This window comes from Plodia interpunctella, chromosome 10, assembly GCF_027563975.2.
Source record: "Plodia interpunctella isolate USDA-ARS_2022_Savannah chromosome 10, ilPloInte3.2, whole genome shotgun sequence".
NCBI lineage: Eukaryota > Metazoa > Arthropoda > Insecta > Lepidoptera > Pyralidae > Plodia > Plodia interpunctella.
Genome location: NC_071303.1, coordinates 5,692,996 through 5,712,608, shown reverse-complemented (window position 1 = coordinate 5,712,608; position 19,613 = coordinate 5,692,996). Strand labels below are relative to the sequence as shown.

The following is a 19,613-nucleotide window of genomic DNA, read 5'->3' as shown; positions in this document are numbered from 1 at the left end:
TGTTTATAAGATGGAACAGTCAGGGTGAAGGGGAGAGGTTAGGCGCTAAAGTCCCTTATTATTTTATTTTAACAGGAAGACCAACATCTACATTTATATAGGTATACAAGTAAACATAAAACTAGTTACAAAGGAGACAAAGGTTCTCACCAATATAGGGCCGCATCATTAAGGTAATAAATCATAATTCCACATATTGCCGTGGGATCTTATTCACAGTTTTGAAGCTAAAGAGAACATTACAAAACACATGTAATTTATAATAATTTAATTAATTAATATGTTAAAATATTAACCTACTTAGAGAGTGCATAAATTTGTCCCGTGACGGGATCGACAGCAAGGGAAGGGGGCAGTTCAGCCGCGATGTCCGCCAAGGCTTCCCATCTCGTCGCGCGACTGCTCGTCGACTGGCTAGGACTGATGGCTTCTTCTAATTTTTCTTCTCTGAATAAAAAAAAACAAATTTTAGGGCACACGAAGGAAATAAATTAATACAGGTGGAACGGCCAAAATTCGAAATCATTGTTTAAGTTTCAAACACCACGTAATATCGGACATCATGCATGTGTTTCTGTTTGTTATCATCTCCCTAGTCTCTATGATTGAGAAGGGCGGGGAGCGGAATTGCGAATACTTGTTAGGTAGTTTACTTTTACTCACATTATTTCTGTAGTTTCGTTATCTATATGGGAGAAATTTATTTTAGAAGATTCTTCAACCTTTTCGTCTATGTTGTTATATGTTGTATTTGTCAGTTCAGCTGAGCTTTCTGAAACATTTTTAGCGATATCTATGGTGTTTTCTGCATCTGCAATATATAACTCTACAACTTTTTCCACTACGTCTTCTAGCGAAGAAAATTTTTCTTCGAGTTGAGAATCTTCTTTGTATATTAGAGTATTATCTCCATCCGTGTCATATTCATTCGTGTAAGCATCTGAAAATAAATCTTATTATAAACTATAAACAATCTTTGGTAAAGGAGTCAAAATTATTAGAGAAATTGAACAGAACTGTACAGACAAAGCGTAACGATACCTATACAGAAGATGCTCATGCGACTGAAATATATATTTCCTATAGTTTAGCTGGACCATTATAACCCTTCTTCAGGTGTTCCAGATCTTCGATTTTTATACATCAATAGGAAATGCTCATCAGGCTGAACAATTTAAGGCGTCATGTCTATATTTCCTATAGTTTCGCTGACCCATCATGGGTCTGCATTAGTTGTTCTAGATCTTCAATTTTTATACCTCAACAGAAAACGCTCATCAGACTGAACAACTTTTATTTGCGCGTCATTTCTATATTTCCTGTAGTTTAGCTGTGCCATCAGGATCTTACATCAGGTGTTCCAGATCTTCGTTTTTTACATCTCAACAGAATATGCTCACCTAACCTAACCAAACAGGTTACTTTTAAAGAAAATGATATTTTACCTAAGTACATCTTTCGCCTGTCTTTCGTCCCATGTCTGTCTGTCGGTCTGTATCTCACGTCCACTTTAAATTAATACTTATATAATAGAAAATATAATTACTTATATAGAGACAAAAGCTGAAATTTGGAGTTATTGGTACCTAAGTATTAGTAAGACAGAGGGCCCTACACCTATTTGATCGAAAATCACTATGGAATACGAACATTCTACATATATACTTCATTTACATTTGCAAAATCATCCATATTGCCGAGAAGTATTGTGGTTTTGACACATGACTCAAGAGAAGCCCCGCCGGCCTCCAGCACGTGCCTCAGGTTGTCCAACGCCATGATCTAGAACCAAGACATGGGTCTGCACCCATGATGGTCCAGGTTAACTATAGGAAACTGTAGGAAATATAGAAATGGCGCCTTAACAAAGGTTGTTCAACCTGATGAGCATTTTCTGTTGAGGTATAAAAGTCGAAGATCTGGAACATCTTATGTATTCCCATGGTACAGCTAAACTACAGGAAATAATAGAAATGACGCCCTAATAAAAGTCGTTCAGTCTTATGAGCATTTTCTGATGAGGTATAAAAATCGAAGATTTAGAACACTCGATGCTGACTCATGATGGTCCAGCTAAACTATAGGAAATAAAGAAATAGAAATAAATTTGTTCATAACATACACCACAGGAAATGAACAAAATGTTAATATTACAAAGGTACATTAAATATTTATTTATTTACTATTTAGGAAGACTTCAGCTAAGTAACAAAAACATAGAAATAAGAGTAGGAAACAGAGAGCCAATTAAAAGTCTCCACAGGTAACATAAGAATAAGAAATTGTAAAATCTAAGCAAAAGGACAGTGTCACTAGAAACTACACTAGCCAGAAGTTATCTATATACTAGAAACTGCATAGAAATTTTAAAGAAGGAAAAAAGAAACAGAGTATTAAAAAGAAATAGTAATTAAAATACTAAGTAATCAATTAGCTGCTATCAAAAATCTACACTAATCTATCTAGATCAGAAAAATAATCATTGGTTAATTCATAATTCACGCCGTACCTTAATACCATCTGTGAATAAATCAAGGTCGAAGACATTGCTTAAACTGTTTAAAATATCAGCTGCTCGCCATGTGAAAGAGTTACTGCGGTAATTTGCTACAAAAGGGTACCACTCAGCTTGTGCCATAACGCTGATTTTCAGTGATACCAAACAAGATGGCACTACCAGAAAAGAGTTTGCAAGATAAATCCGCGAATCTCATACAATTGTATTATCAAAATAACAATGTCAAGATGGATGAACATTATTAATGACTGGGAGGAAAATACAACACAAATAACTATAACAAAAAACCTTAAAATATGAAAGATGAAACGAATAAAAATAATCTATTTAATCTAGGTATTATCACAGTACAGCACGGCTATGTATCTGATTGAGCTTTTAATAAAAACAATTTAAGACGAAGTGAAGTGAACTTAGAACTTAAATGAACTGATAGATTTGAAGTTGAAATAAAAGTATACATAAAAATGACGCCTTGACAAAAGTTGTTCAGCCTGATGAGCATTCTCCTGTTGATGTATAAAAATCGACGATGTGGAACACCTGAAGAAGAGTCATAATGGCCAGCTAAACCATAGGAAATCAGTTGTAATGAGCAAATGAGCATGTTCTGGATAAGTATCTCGTTACGCTTTTTCTGTTCAGTTAAATTTCTATAATATTTTTGACTCCTTACCAAAAATTATACGGCCACGGGAACGAAGTCACGGGCATCAGCTAGTTTAATATATGTTTTTATTAAAATGGTAGATAAGATCCAGCTTCAACCTGACGACATCGAGGAAGGGTACCTTATCTATGAGGTGTTACAGTTTGATTTTAGGGTTCCGTACGCGAAACATTGGCAATACAAAACTTTTTTAAAACTAGCTTTTTATAAGTATCTATATTAGTAGATTATAAAAATAAACTTTTTTTCTCTACTACAAAATAGTAGTATCCGTTGATTAGTATGTTTTATTTTTTATTATTATGATCTTTTGTATGGTAAGTATTCCAACATATTTACTTACCCTTATCACCTTGCCCATGAGAGGTTTCTGTTATAGATTTATTATTCCTAACTAATTGTATTGATTCATTTAAAGCACTGACTAAAGTATCACACGCAGGAAGCACCTTTTCATTTGCATCATTAGAACTGTTCAATTCATCATTATGTCTGTCATTTGTTGTATCTTCCGAAAAATGTATTATTTTATCTGAAACAAAAATAGGTGTTCATTATTCTACGAGGTCATTTTTATAATTGGGCTAAAAATAGAAATGTACTTAAGTAGGCAGGTAACTGTGTACGACTTAAACCTATCCAAATGGACGTCACGATTCACGTGCCATGTGCAATTAAAATTAAACCGCTGTTTCGTCTTATGAACTTTGCCTAGTACTTAGGTATTCCGGAAGTATAGCTATAACCTTAATATTGACCTCCAGGACAACCTTAGATAGGTACCCATGATTAATTTGTTTTATAAATACTAAGTACGTAACGTTAAATATTCACATTTTTGTTATTGTTATACTTATAAAATACTTGAGTTAAATCATTAAAAATAATAATAATAATTTTTAAAATAATAATTATAAATAAATTAATTAGTGTTAGAATTCTAGGTATTTTTGCCCCTATTATAAAGGAAAAAAACAATGAGAAATAGAAACGATATGAAGCAAGGAACCAACCTGTGGGATTAGCATGGGCAGTGACCATATTTGGAGAGCTGCTTGTACAGCCCATGTTGGGAAGTCTATACAGGCATGTGGGTGCCGATACTAAATAGTTGAAGATGTTGATGTGTAGTCGGCGGTTTGCGACGCGGCCGTGGCCCGGACGCCCAGACCAGCCGCCCGCACCAGCCTAACCCTACTGCCCGCGCGCGCTCTCAGAGATCGTATCGTAGAGCTACCTATTAGTGGAGGGAGTCCACTCAACTGACCTCGCACCCCCATCGCGTTTTTCCAATTAAACGAACATAGTAGGTACATTCCATTACACTGACGCGCATAATTTTACTGCCTTTCTTTTCACTTTCAAAATAAACGATAATCGGCTTTATTTAGTCAGCCGAGATAAAATGTACCTACTTTAATATGATTTGTATCTGTATGTTCAGTCTAGCTGGTATTTGGACTAGGTATATCTCAATGTTCTATTTAAAAAAGCGGTCAAGTGCGAGTCGGATTCGCCCATAAATGGTTCCGTAGCACCAAGTAACATAACATAAAAGGGGACACACATTATAACACTTTGGAAGTGTCCGCAAACTATTAAGTTTAGAAAAAATATATATTAGAAACCTCAATATAATTTTTGAAGACCTATCCATAAAATACCCCGTACTACATATAAAAATATTTTTTTGAGTTTCAGTTCTAAGTAAGGGGACCCCCAAAAATTGTTGTTTTGAGTATGACACTAGTCATTTTTAATTAAATATCAAAAACTACACCTGCGTGTGCTTTTTCCACCCACAATCGGGGCCCAACGAGAAACTCCTCAACGATTTACTGCACGGACAAGATACCATGACGATGATCCATGATACCATGACCAGTTTACTGGTAGGAATATAAAATTTCCGACAATCTATTCTTCTGATGATATCCTATATATACTGACTAGCTGCGCCCCGGAGCTTCGCTCCCGTGGGAATTTCGGGATAAACTCTATGTATTATTTAAAGTTCTATTCTACCCATGTACCAAGAAAGAAAAAATAACAAACATACATATACACATCCTAACAAACTTTCGCATTTATAATATTAGTACGACTTATTCAAAGATATTACACAAAACTAATTCCTACTCTAAGTTTGAATACTCTATTGCCATTTTTTGGTCCAAACCCATACTCAAATAGAGCTTAGAGGCAATCATAGCCCTTTGTCCTTAAATACAGCTGTTTGTAGTTCACGCAAAACCTCAACTTTCTGTTGTATAAATTATACCGCCCCGCCCCCTGGGTGCGCGCTAAATGTGCTGCTCGTGGGTTTCATGACCACCCACTCTAGGTCACAATTTAAAATAGTTAAGTATCTTATTTTTTATAAGTAACCAACGAACAAATCACGGTCAAGTGTTGCTAGTATTGATAAGGATAGAAAATATAGAGAATAAAGTACTTACATAATACTTTGAAATACTTTCGTCATAAAGTCAAGTTAACAACTCAATACCTGTATAAAGATGAATAGGTACTTACTTGAACATACTTAAATGCCTAATGAAATTTTTAAATGAATGGTTTGGAATTAAGTAGATGCCTAAGTGTGCATTACCAAGATGCATTTTGTGTAATTATTGCAACGCAAGTGCTAGTTCGTTTTATACAAAAACATACTGTCAAAGCACAAAAGGTCTTCGGTGATCGGTCAATTATAAAGTCTCGCTTATATATATTGGTAGGTTACCAACATATCAACATATATAAGGCAAAGTTGGTCATAAACCCCGATGTTTTGACTGGCCGGATTGTTCGGAATCGGCTGTTAACAACGTGCTAAATCAACCATCCACACGCACATTCTTTGGGCTGAGGCCGACTGTAGTTGAAAGGTCCCCGACCTACATTATATCAATAACAATATACTCGTATTAAAAACGTGCAAGGATGTGTGTATTTTGAACCTAGAGTAAAATGTTAATTAAATCACCGTCCCAAGATTAGGATTGGGCTACATGACTTAAAAAGCTTGCTAACACGAAATGCTCACGTCGGATTGGGAGAGCGCACCGTGATGTGGTGGTGATGATGGCCCAGCTGTCAAGGTTAAAGCTGCCGCGCCGCCGCCAGAGCGCAGAAGCGTCGGAGCTATTGGAGCATGTGAAGCCGACACGGAATGGATGAAGAAGATATAGGGGTGGTGCTGTTGACACCGTGTGATTTTTAGCAGAATCAAGCCCCACATACATACGAAGGTCTTTTCCACAAATGTTGCTATCTGATTTTAGTCAGAAACGTGTCTTAATCTCAACAATACATATTTTTGTGAGCACTTTCAAAATCCTTCATCCTTCGACTGCCGACTGCCAGATGAAGGACGGTTAATCCTATAGCATACGAGTTAAATGCATGAGGATTCCAATGTCAAAAAAGCTTCTCTCCAAGCAAAAAGGTGAAGGTTAAAAAAATTTTTATTTGCACTGGCAATGCGTGGGCAAAGGGTAAATTACACATAATAATAAAGCTGCTCGCTCGGCTGAATTAGTAATATTAACATAACCACATGTGTACCCCATTTCTTTGATGCGATTCGACATCTATATGTGTATTAATAACTATAGTATTAGAATATTATTATTGCGCAGATGTACATTTATCAACCCTGATATTCATAAAAAAGTTAAAACATACTTAAAGTACGTTTTGTCTCTTTCTGTTAATGGCAAATATTATAAAGTGCGAAAGTGACATAAGTACCTATGCTAACGTTTTTATGAATAACAGAAAGAAAGTCGGATAGAATACGTACGGAACCTTCAATAAGTATTAAAATAATTAATCAGTCAATAATTATCGAAATATATTCAAAGTTAGCTAATTAGTTATGTTCTAGAAAATGCGCCACGGTGTAAATGCAATTATAACAATAGGTACTACCTATTTATGTGGCAAATATGGTAGATATATATTAAAATATATAATAAAAGTAAAGTAATCAAATGCTGATACTCATGCAATCGATTCGAACATAGAGACCGCACCACGAAGATATAGAGATGAGAAACTATCAATAATATGTAGGCCACGTTGTTGTTTTCAGTAACGCCACACGGTGCGGATTCTAATGTTGTGTTTGAGATTCCTAAGTGCGGGCGCAAGGACACGGGCCCGCCTCGGCTACCACGAGGTCCCCGCTGAGGGCGATTGCCTCGATCTCCACTGCGGCACCCATGGGCAGCTTGGCCACTTGATACGTCGCCCTAGCCGGGTAGTCTTTCGGGAAATCTGAAAATTTCCATTATAATCTTGATCGCACTATTTATAACAATGTTCCTACCTACAAACTTACTTAATACAATAAGTACAATATTTTGTTCTGCGTGTCCAAATGAATTTTCGCGGCCACCAACCAAACAGTTAGGTTAGAAAATGAGATTTTACCTAAATACATCTTTCGCCTGTCTTTCGTCCCATGTCTGTCTGTCGGTCTGTATCTCACGTCACGTCAGAAAATATAATTACTTACATAAATACAAAAGCTGAAACTTGGAGTTACTGTTACCTAAGTATTAGTACGGCAGAGGGCCCTACACCTATTTGATCGAAAATCATTATGGAATACGAACATTCTGCATAGACTTCATTTACATTTGCAAAATCATCCATATTGCCGAGAAGTATTGTGGTTTTGACACATGACTCGAGAGAAGCCCCGCCGGCCTCCAGCACGTGCCTCAGGTTGTCCAACGCCTGCCGCGTCTCGGCTTCCGCGCCTCCACACACTAACTGCGCCTCCATATCTAGACCCAGCACTCCGGACACGTACAGGGTTTTATCAGTAAGAATAGCTTGACTAAAAGAGAGAAACGATCATCTATACATATAATAAAACAGTAGAAAATCCTGTATTGAATATATTTACATAAAAACAAAATAGGCGATAGAGTCATAGTAACAGAGAAAGAATTTGAAAAAAAAAACTCGTCTGTATGTCTGTATGTCTGTATGTCTGTATGTCTGTATGTCTGTATGTCTGTATGTCTGTATGTCTGTATGTCTGTATGTCTGTATGTCTGTATGTCTGTATGTCTGTATGTCTGTATGTCTGTATGTCTGTATGTCTGTATGTCTGTATGTCTGTATGTCTGTATGTCTGTATGTCTGTATGTCTGTATGTCTGTATGTCTGTATGTCTGTATGTCTGTATGTCTGTATGTCTGTATGTCTGTATGTCTGTATGTCTGTATGTCTGTATGTCTGTATGTCTGTATGTCTGTATGTCTGTATGTCTGTATGTCTGTATGTCTGTATGTCTGTATGTCTGTATGTCTGTATGTCTGTATGTCTGTATGTCTGTATGTCTGTATGTCTGTATGTCTGTATGTCTGTATGTCTGTATGTCTGTATGTCTGTATGTCTGTATGTCTGTATGTCTGTATGTCTGTATGTCTGTATGTCTGTATGTCTGTATGTCTGTATGTCTGTATGTCTGTATGTCTGTATGTCTGTATGTCTGTATGTCTGTATGTCTGTATGTCTGTATGTCTGTATGTCTGTATGTCTGTATGTCTGTATGTCTGTATGTCTGTATGTCTGTATGTCTGTATGTCTGTATGTCTGTATGTCTGTATGTCTGTATGTCTGTATGTCTGTATGTCTGTATGTCTGTATGTCTGTATGTCTGTATGTCTGTATGTCTGTATGTCTGTATGTCTGTATGTCTGTATGTCTGTATGTCTGTATGTCTGTATGTCTGTATGTCTGTATGTCTGTATGTCTGTATGTCTGTATGTCTGTATGTCTGTATGTCTGTATGTCTATATGTTAGTACACGCTAATCTTCGAAACTACTGGACTGATTTGAATTAAACTGTTTAGTTATATAGCTATTAAGCCTGGGCATAATATAGGGTATAAATGATTTTGAAAACTGGAACACCTGATTTAGACCCATGATGATACAGCTAAACTATAGGAAATATAGAAATAACCACTTAACAAAAGATGTTCGGCCTGATGAGCATTTTCTGTTGAGGTAAAAAAAATAAAAGATCTGGAATACCTTATGCAGACCCAAGGTAGCACAAGTAAACTACAGGATGTATAGAAATGACGCCCTAATAAAAGTTATTCAGTCTGATGAGCATTTTCTGTTGAGGTATAAAAAATTAAGATCAAGAACACCTGATGCAGACCTATGATGGTCCAGCGAAACTATTGGAAATATGGAAATGATGCCTTAACAAAAGTTGTTCAGCCTGATGAGCGTTTCCTGTTGATGTATAAAAATCGAAGATCTGGAACACCAGAAAAAGAGTCACAATTGTCCAGCTGAATATATATTTCAGTCGTATAACCATCTTCTGTATAGGTATCGCTTCGATTGTTGACAGTAGAATTAAATAGGCACATACGCTGCACTCTCTCTATACTATCAATATGAACCTTGTAATGTGGAGACCATATTAGACTAGCGTATTCTAAAACACTTCTGACAAGAGTGCAGAAAAGGTAAAGAAAAGAATGAGTGCTCTAAAGTCTTTAGTTGATTTAAAAATAAACCCGAGTAGTTGATTTGCTTTTCCCGCTATGCGGTGGTAAATAAATATAACTAAATATAGTAGGGCAAATCACACAGATTGAGCTAGCCCCAAAGCTTGTCTCGAGACTTGTGTTATGGGAATACTAACTCAACGATACTATATAACAAATACACATATAGATAAACATTCAACACCCGGGTCAATCAGAAAAAGATCATTTTCTATCATGACCCGACCGGGGATCGAACCCGGGACCTCCCAGTTCAGAGGCAAGCACTTTACCATTGCGCCACCGAGGTCGTCGAAGTAGTGTTCGCGAAATGTGAATCCCGAGATCTTTAGCAACACGTGATCTCTTTAGGTTACGGCCATCAATGCTGTAATCATTAACGATTACGTGACGCTTTTTAGTAAACGTGATAACGAAACATTTATCACTATTGAGGTACATTAGACATTTCTGCACCAGTTAGAAACAGCATTCAAGTAATTCTCTAACAGAATACAGTCACCCAATGAGTTTATTGTTTCAAATATTTTTAAGTCGTTAGCGTATAGCATACAAGTTCGTTAATGAAAACAACAAATGACAGTGGTCCCAGATGAGATCCCTGAGGCACCCCGACGATTTAACAGTGGAAGATGATGTGTAGTGTATCCTCTTAAGGCCACCAACTGACTTCTTTTATTAGGATAAGAATTCAACCATCGAAGGAGACCACCGTGAATACCGTAAAACGCCAGTTTGTTACGGAGTAGTATATGATTCACTTTATCAAAAGCTTTCGAGAAATCTGTGTATATAGAGTCAACCTGCCCCTTGTGGCAAAACTCTTGCATAGGTAGTTTTTATATACAATGTCTTACTTTATTATAATATACACACATAGGCTTCCATTAAAACGTCTTTTCCAAAATCACCCATTTAAAAAATGGACTATATTTTTTCTTCTACAGTTTTATATCCGCGTAATAACATAATATGTAGTTAGGTACCTACCTATACCTCTATCAAATTATAGGTTTTAAGGTCCAACAGTTTCGGAAGCGATGATGGATGGACCGACAGACATGATGAAACTATAAGGGTTCCTTTTCTTTTTTACTTCGGGTCCCTAAAAAAAACTGAACAGCTTGAGTACCTGTAAGGCCCAACGGGTTTGTAAATTTTCGGAGATGTGACGATGGTTTTTGTCACTCTATGAGCATTCGTTTTAGGATTATCTTCGGGCACATTCATTTTCGCTAACGATTCCATTTTTAGGTTGCCTCAAAAATTAAAATTATTAGATATTTATTTTCGAGTGTTATATTGTAATGTCTCATAAATGTAGGTACTATGACGATCAATAAAAATCTGATAGATTGACGGAATTGTACTACACTGACACTTTGTTGTTCTTTAAAGCAGTAAAAAGGTTCCGCTTTCCTACTTTTTCGTCCCTCTGTACACACGCGACGCACAACACAGCTGTTGAGTGTTGGAGCCCAAGTTCCGCTTTCCGTCATTATGTCACTGGGAAATCGCTCAGATAAAAGAGAGAGTGTAATCAGAGGGATGTAATAAGTTTGACGTGGATGTGTGCCTGTAAGTAAATCCACAAACATATATATATAGATCGCAAGATTAGCCGGCTAGATCTAGGTGCAGTCGGTCTCAATTGGCTATACCTAGGTGTAGCCTGCTTATGTTTGACTAGGCCTAGGTTTAGCCTTTATAATTTCAGCTAGACTTAGGTGCAGCTGGTCTTCATCTATATCCATCATCATGTATATCATGTTTTTCTTCAGCTAGCCTTTATCATACCGGCTAGACCTATGGACAGTCCATCGGAAATGATTTCTTGTAGATCTAAAATGTAGTACCTAGCTTTTTTATGAATAACGGGGTAGATGTAAGATATATTAAACCGAGCGAGCGAATCGAGCGAGGTCTATCATTCCACTTATTTTTTTGTATGTATGTTTGTAACGCGATAACTTTCGAACCGTTGATCCGATTTTGGTGAAATTTAAAAGGTATGTAAAAGGTATGTAAGCTGTCAATACAATTTTTAAGTTCGTGGGGCATCTAAATCGGTTCAGTCGTATTTGATATATTCATAATTTTGTAAAAAAAAAAATATGTTCGCGAGGTCTAATTTCGCGGCGCACCACTAGTTGTATACAAAATTAAGAATATGAATGATTATAGACTAAGTTTATAGTATCTACAATATCACTAGCTAAAACATGACTCAAAATTGGGTCACTATCATTGATTTAGTACCATGTATATGTACCATGGTCACCATCAATCACCAACGTACATACGCTTATCACGTACGTTTATTTTTTAAACAGTGGTCTAGTAGTATAGTAGTGAGTGCTTCTATCGTCTAAGTCTTACACCCTACGGCTGTATGGGCTTAGATATCTTTGCCTGTCCTTATGGATAAACGAAACAAAAAATTCTATACTCAATGGTCTATACCCAGTCAATACAAAAGACTTGGGTGTATGGGCTAGTACCCTTTGCCTCTTCAATAAAACGAGGGAATAAACCAAAAAAGGTCTTGTCATTGTCAGATTACATAAGTGTCAATTTATACATCCAAATCAAAATACGAAACAATTGTACCTAGGTACCTAGTAATTATTTTATTTTACTTAGGTAATACATCAATTATTTGTGTAGTAGGTACCTACACCTACCTACAAAATATAAGTACGCAGCGAATGAATGTTAAAATAGTTTACGTTGTGTAAATAGCGGAAATTTTGAAGTGAATTTATAATAGATTTCTTTTTAAATAATACGTTCATTGCTCATACTTAAATATGAGTTCTGATATTCGAGGTAAGAGTACGTGATATTATGTAGAAATTGGACATTTTGCAATTTTTTGTGTTTCTTGTTAAACAAACTAAAAGCCCGTCTCTCCAATACAAACCATTTAGTAGAGTACCTACAGTAATTTTAGTTTTCATCTTATCGTCTAGAAAGACTTGAGTAATATAATAGGATACCTAGCTATTTTCTACGGCTTTAAGTTTCAACGGCTGTCATTCACCAGTTCACTAAAAACCACCTCAATCCAGTTTTGTCTTGAAATAAGGTCAAACACACTTTCAGATTTGTAATAAGCATGGAGGAACAATATCCCTAATGTTTTGGGGATAGTTTGTAATAATGGCGAGTATCTAGACCAATTAGGTAGATGCTTGACCCTTAGGGAGCTGGTCTAGCAAAATCAGACTGCTCATAAGATAAAAATCATTTATTTGTCCAATTTTTTATGTAGACCAAGACTGTGCTGTTTGTCTACAAAAACAAGATTATCCAACTCAATTGCCATGTGGTCACATCTTCTGTTTTCTCTGTGTTAAGGTATGTCCTCATGATATAAGCCTCATGATTCACAAGCATATATGCTTGTGAATTATGAGGCTATACATTATCTATGGATCAACTGCTCATAATCAACAATTTATAAAATAACTCTTCTGTTAATGAGACTGACTGACAGACAATGTACAGCCGAAGCTACTGGGCGTAGGAAACTAAAATTTTGTGTGATCACTAAGAGAGGATTTTTGGAAATTCTACCCCGATTTTGGGTTTTAAGCATCCCGGTATGTTGCTTAAAACCCGAAATATTGTCAAAAATAAGTTATCAGTGGACACAAGTAATAAAAAGGCGCGAAGCCGCGGGCAAAAACTAGTATACACCTAAACCTACCTCAGGAACCACACTATCTATTGGTGAAAACTGCATGAAAATCCATGCAGTAGGTAGTTTTTGAGTTTATCGCAAACAGACAGACGCAGCAGAGAACTTTGTTTTTAATATGTAAAGATAAGGATATGCATGTCACATAGGTACTTTGTTTTAAAAGAAAAACAACTCATTTTTGGCATTTGCAGGGAATTGCTAAACAAAGCAGAAAATGTGCAATGTGTCGTGCTGAGATTCCACCTGATTATTTAGATAATCCTATCATACTTGAAAACTTGGAAAAACCAGTAGATAGCACAGTTGCGGCTGAAGACTACCAATGGTATTATGAAGGGGCAAATGGTAATAATTTGTCTCATGTGAAAAAATAAATAGCATTGGCTATGGTTGTCCATCTCATCATGTCAATGTCGATCAAGAGATGGGCCATCTCTTAAAGAAATAATCTGGGTGTAAATAATATTTTAAAGTAATTAATTCAAACCTTTAATTACAGGCTGGTGGAAATATGATAAACGAAGTAATGTTGACATTGAAGCAGCATACAGAGATAAACAGGCTGATTGTACTTTGCTCATAGTAGGAGAACTGTATATCATAGACTTACAGAATATGGTCCAATTGCGAAGGAATGATACAACCAAGCGTCGTCGTATTCGTCGTGATACAACTGTATTACCTGCTAAAGGTAGGTCTATTTCCTGCAGCACCATATGTACTTCAGTAAAATCACACATATAGCTGAGTGTTCTCATTATGTGGAATGAAACACAACTGAATTCTTGACAGTATTATTTGTCATTGTCTTCTCCATTTTTAGCTACTCAACAACTATATAACAGGTTTCCTTGTGATATGTTCCAAATATTTTGTTGTGTTACTGTTACATGTGATGGTTTATGAAAATACACAAGTCAGATGTGTACATACAAACTTATGTGACACAGGTTCCTGCCTGTGACACATAAGTATGTATGTACTTTAAAACCTGGGTTCCTTATGATTCACAGTCCACTATTCCCTCTTTGGGAGTCAAGCCTGGGTGCAACATCAGGTCATGCTTCTCATAATGATATTGACGACCTTGGTGGCGCAGTGTTAAAGTGCTTGCCTCTGAACCGAGAGGCAAGCACTTTAACACCGAGGGTTCGATCCCCGGTCGGGTCATGACGGAAAATAATCTTTTTCTGCTTGGCTCGGGCCTTGAATGTTTATCTATATATGTTTGTTATAAAATATAGTATTGTTGAGTTAGTACCCATAACACAAGTTTCGAACTTACTTTGGGGCTAGCTCAATCTGTGTGATTTAAATATAATAGGACAAATCACACAGATTGAGCTAGCCTCAAATTAAGTTACCAGCTCAATTTATCACTTATTCAGAAATTAGGCCTTCACAGGCACTTTTTCACGTAATATTCTAAATTAAATGATATTTACCAAAGCTACAAACTACTAGCATTTCGGAACGACCACTGCTGAGAAGAAATGCCGAAAGAAACTCATTCAAATAGTGTTGGTCCCTATTATGCCTTAGAAGGGCTTACCATTTTTAAAATATAAATTTATGTATATTTTTTATCAACAATAAAACAATGAAAATAAGATGAAACTAAATAAGCTTGTAAAAATAAACAAAAAATAGGATTTGAAATACCTAGGTACATATTTCAAATCCTGAAAAGAAGCCGTTTCCATTGATATTCACATATTAAAGGTCACAAGGTGATTTTACGAAACTACCTATTTTTAATTTTCAAATTTACACCAAAAAGTAATACCGAAATAAAAATTCATTTACATAAGTTGCTTGTTCGCCTTTGAGACATAACTTACATGTGTTCAAAATGTTCAACTCAATAGGTACTTAATTTCAGAGACGTACCGACCATACCTCAACTTCAAGATCAGCTATGGCTACGTAGCAAAATTTCATTGAAAATGTTTTGCACAATTTCCGTTTTATGTGGAAATTTTCCATGAAAACCTCTAAATTAAACTTGCCGTTCAAAATTCTAAGTCTCATAAAATAATAATCTTAGTAAAAAAACTATCGTTTATATAGGTGTAGCTGGGATTAAAATGAAAGATAATAGAGATCAAACAAAAAGCACAACGGAATCGAACGAGACAGAGCAGGGAGGCGATCCGATTCAAGAAGAAAATGTAATTACTATTCCTGATGAGAGCTACAATGACGTCACATCTAATAATAGTATTGCTAATATTTCATCAGATGTACATAATATTAGTGATAGCGTCGTACAAGCATTAAGGTAATTTATCTATCAATTCTTACTTCCTCACTCACAAATCTCATGATGAAAAATCCGATCTAATGCAAGCTCGTGCACTGACGGTCAGTGATGTATTATTCCGAACCTAACCCAAAATCATAACCCGGTCGCGGGTTAGGCTAGAAACTTCAAAAAAATACAACATTTATTATTCAAATTCAAATAATTTATTCAGAACTTTTAGACCTTCACAGGCACTTTTTCTCGTCAATTTTTATATTTATAGTTATTTCTCACAAGCTACAAACTACTGGCATTTCGGAACGACCACTGCTGAGAAGAAATGCGGAAAGAAACTAATTTGAACAGTGTTGGTCCCTATCATGCCAGATCGGCTTACCATTATTGTATCTTACAATGATTTTTTTTAGTAATAATATATAAAAATACATAATGTACATAGTCAAAAGGTATATCAAAACAGGTTATGATTGTGATCCGAGTGTTTGATTATAATATATATATATATATATATATATATATATATATATATATATATATATATATATATATATATATATATATATATATATATATATATATATATATATATATATATATATATATATATATATATATATATATATATATATATATATATATATATAGAAAAAATGTATATATACATTTCCTATCGTAACCCGAATTGTGATATAAGTAAGAATATAATATTATCTCCTTCTCTATATGGTACAGTCAATAGCACTTCAAGTTGCCCTGCCTGAACTCTATGGCGCTGTAATAGCGGCGAAATCAATGAATTTGGGTAGGTTGATATGCTGTTGACTATATATAATTGTTATGGTTTAATCTGTATTGTAAATTTTACCTGTAACTACGTAAGCCCTTTAATTCTTGCCGAATTTCATGAAGTTGGGTTTGGTACATACATTGCACACTATTATGAAAGAGTTTCAAGTCTTCATTTTCGTTTCTTTTATTTCAGTTCTATAAATATAGATGAACCAGATCAACCAGTCGATCCAGAGGATCCTGTCACTGAAGACACGTGATTGTAAATTCGACTCGAAAGAAATATTTCATACCATTACCATTCCAACACACTAAAGTATGGTCAAATATAACAATTACCTATTATATTGTTGCTTGATATATGTATTATACTACCAAAACGTAAGTAGAATAATATAGCTGAATAAGATTATGAAATGAAATCTGTTTAAAATGATAAAAGATAAAAAATGTAGTAAAAGGCCTGTTTAATTAATTTTATGTCCTACATAACTTTATTCGCCAATTAGAATAAGGGAAGCAGCACACATCAAGAGCAGAACAGCATTTTTGGAGAACAACAAGACCTGTTCCTGTTAGTGACTATGAAGTATAAATATAGTATTATCACTATATATATTACTAGATGCTGCCCGGGGCTTCGCTCTCGTGGGAATTTTGAGATAAAATATAGTCTATTGCAATCTTGGATAATGTACATTTGAAAGGTGAAAGAATTTTTAAAATCAGTTCGGTAGTTTCGGAGATTACCAGCCTCAAACATACAAACTCACAAACGCCTCTTCAAACAATATATAGTAAGTGATAATAAATCTACCAGTTATTTGCCAGGTACTTTCTTCTTCCCTTAATTATACCCTTAAATAATTCCCTTAAATATCATGTCTCCTTATGATAATATCATGTTACACAATATAACAATCTCTGAAATATTATTTAGCAGATATAACACACCATATATTTGTTTCCTATAAATATCTCTTTACTTGCCTCTTCCCATTAGTTGAAGTCTGCCCTCCTTGTTCTCATGTGCCTAGTTATAAGTATACCTGGTCATGTAGTGTGACCCGTAGTGATATTAGAAACCACTTTGGAATTTATACATATTAAATGATATACCTATACTGTTATATTTTAACATTTTTGTAAGTAAATAAAGCTCTATTCTTTATTATTTCATTTTTCAAATAAAATTGATCCACAGCTGGTATTGAGTGCCCTCACTTCATATTCATATTGGCCTTTATACCTGTTTTTATTATGGCACTTTAGTCCCAACAAAGAAGATTGGCCATTTTGGAACTAGAGTGTATCAAGTTTACATAGAAGTACGTCAATCGAAGGCTTGTAATAATAGCTAAATTTTATTTTATTATGACACCACGCTAAGATGTGAGGAGGGAAATAATTTATTGAATTTTTGCAATACACACACATTCATAAAACTTGTGTGAATAATGTAGCAGCTGTATTTAAAACAAAAAATTAAATAAATATAGAGCTAGCTTAACTCCTAAAGAACATACAATGAAATATAAGATTAGGTAAAATCAAAATTGCATGTTCTATGTTGCACTTCATACTTTGCACAGGTTAATTTAGTCTGAGAGAATTCATCTAATAACCAAACCGTGAAATGTAAAAAATAATAATAATATTTGGGAATTATTTTTTTTATACAACCCATTTGCAATATATTTATTGACATAGGTATTTCATTGTAGGTTTTTTTATCCACTTGATCCAGGAGATAATAAAGACAATAAAACAACAATATGATTGCAGTCCATCACCTACAGGAATTTTAACCAGCTCATTGAAAGTCATTGTATGGAGGGATCTTACAACAATAATTATTATAATATACAAACCGAAACTATTCCGATGAGAATACAGTGGTTACATGATTGCATCACCACTCATTTTACTTAAGTTCTATTTGAACTATAGCCCATGAATAGCACAATATGGCTGAGTGACATAACTTGAGAAAGAAATCAGGTCCAGGAGAACTCAACAAGAGTGTATGAAGCACAGCTGTTTTGTTGATGTATCTATGGCAGCACACAACAATATAATATTCTTGATAATACCTACTACACAATAAAAACAATGATGAAGTAAAGCTAAACTCATTTATTTTTTAATATCATTACACAGATGTTACAGATTACCAAGGTCTAATGGGGCTTTGGCTAGCATGAGTCAATATCCAAGTGTTGTGTGGTTTGGGCTTCATGGACATCTGTTTATGACGGGGATATTTTGGACAGATTACATATGTTCTTTCATCTCTTACTACAAAGTAGCAGGATTTACAACGTCTTCGCACAATACCTTTGACTTTAAAATTGCTAACAATGCTAAACATGGGTGTCCACGGAGTCAATAAATCTGATCCACTCTCTAGAACTGACGAGACAAGATTTGTTTGCCTTGTTATAAGGACAGGAGTTTTAATTGTTTTAACAAATGATAATAATCTCTGCATATTTTCGATGACCTGAAATCAACATTATTATTATGGTTTTATATAGGTTATAAAATATTTTTTACATTACCGAAAACTTATGAATTGAAATGATTTTTCTTTGTCCTTATAAAATCGATTAATTACCTGAAAACTATATTAATTATATCACAAAAAATTACCTAGTAAGTACCTACTTAGGTATGAAAGAAAAAAAAACTCTGTTTCAATTCAACATGAGCTGATAACGAAACTAGATGAGAATGAGTTTGACTTATCATCTTTATAAATAAATGTACTCTGTGGGCAGGTCGGCCACCTGACATTGACAGAATAAGACGAATGGAAAGGCAAGGGAAAGAAAGCGTACCTACCTACATAAGTACAGCTATATTATGTAGGCCGCGCGTGCAACTTTAGCTATAACTAATAGGTGATTCGGTCTGGCTGGTAGGTAGCTTGCATTATGTCAGATACAAATATTTAAAAATTGCAGAATTTTTATCTACCATCGTTATTTATTAACGTGTATTCTATTTCACACCACTGTATGTTAGGTACACAAAAGCTTTGCCGCCGCCGCACTATGTCGATTAAAACGTTTAATATTAGAGTACTTTATTAATCCTTTCTTTATGTAAGCAT

At 35.1% G+C, this 19,613-nt stretch overlaps 3 protein-coding genes across 5 annotated transcripts; 1 reads left to right on the top strand and 2 right to left on the bottom strand.

The window, feature by feature from the left end:
* Positions 1-22: 22 nt before the first annotated feature.
* On the bottom strand, positions 23-4,325 carry LOC128673062 (uncharacterized). Its single transcript, XM_053750663.1, has 4 exons — positions 4,202-4,325; positions 3,532-3,720; positions 664-940; positions 23-447 (listed from the first exon to the last, which is right to left on the bottom strand). The coding sequence occupies exons 1-4, from the start codon at positions 4,254-4,256 to the stop codon at positions 297-299; spliced, it is 672 nt and encodes a 223-aa protein (XP_053606638.1). The 5' UTR covers positions 4,257-4,325; the 3' UTR covers positions 23-296.
* Positions 4,202-11,104, bottom strand: LOC128673063 (2-iminobutanoate/2-iminopropanoate deaminase-like). The gene is made up of 3 exons (XM_053750664.2): positions 10,870-11,104; positions 7,811-8,037; positions 4,202-7,469 (listed from the first exon to the last, which is right to left on the bottom strand). Exons 1-3 carry the CDS (start codon positions 10,983-10,985, stop codon positions 7,327-7,329), a joined length of 486 nt encoding a protein of 161 aa, XP_053606639.1. The 5' UTR covers positions 10,986-11,104; the 3' UTR covers positions 4,202-7,326.
* A 1,202-nt stretch (positions 11,105-12,306) lies between these two features.
* On the top strand, positions 12,307-19,002 carry LOC128672987 (E3 ubiquitin-protein ligase rnf146-like). Of its 3 annotated transcripts, XR_008405022.2 has the most exons (7): positions 12,307-12,566; positions 13,012-13,097; positions 13,635-13,788; positions 13,943-14,134; positions 15,514-15,724; positions 16,692-17,295; positions 18,223-19,002. XR_008405022.2 is itself a non-coding variant. In XM_053750546.2 (6 exons), exons 1-6 carry the CDS (start codon positions 12,548-12,550, stop codon positions 16,756-16,758), a joined length of 729 nt encoding a protein of 242 aa, XP_053606521.1. In that variant the 5' UTR covers positions 12,307-12,547; the 3' UTR covers positions 16,759-17,672. The 3 variants fall into 3 exon arrangements, 2 of the variants coding, with proteins under 2 accessions (XP_053606521.1, XP_053606522.1); XM_053750546.2 differs by lacking the exon at positions 18,223-19,002 and having other exon boundaries at positions 16,692-17,672; XM_053750547.1 differs by lacking the exons at positions 13,012-13,097; positions 18,223-19,002 and having other exon boundaries at positions 16,692-17,672.
* Positions 19,003-19,613: the final 611 nt, after the last annotated feature.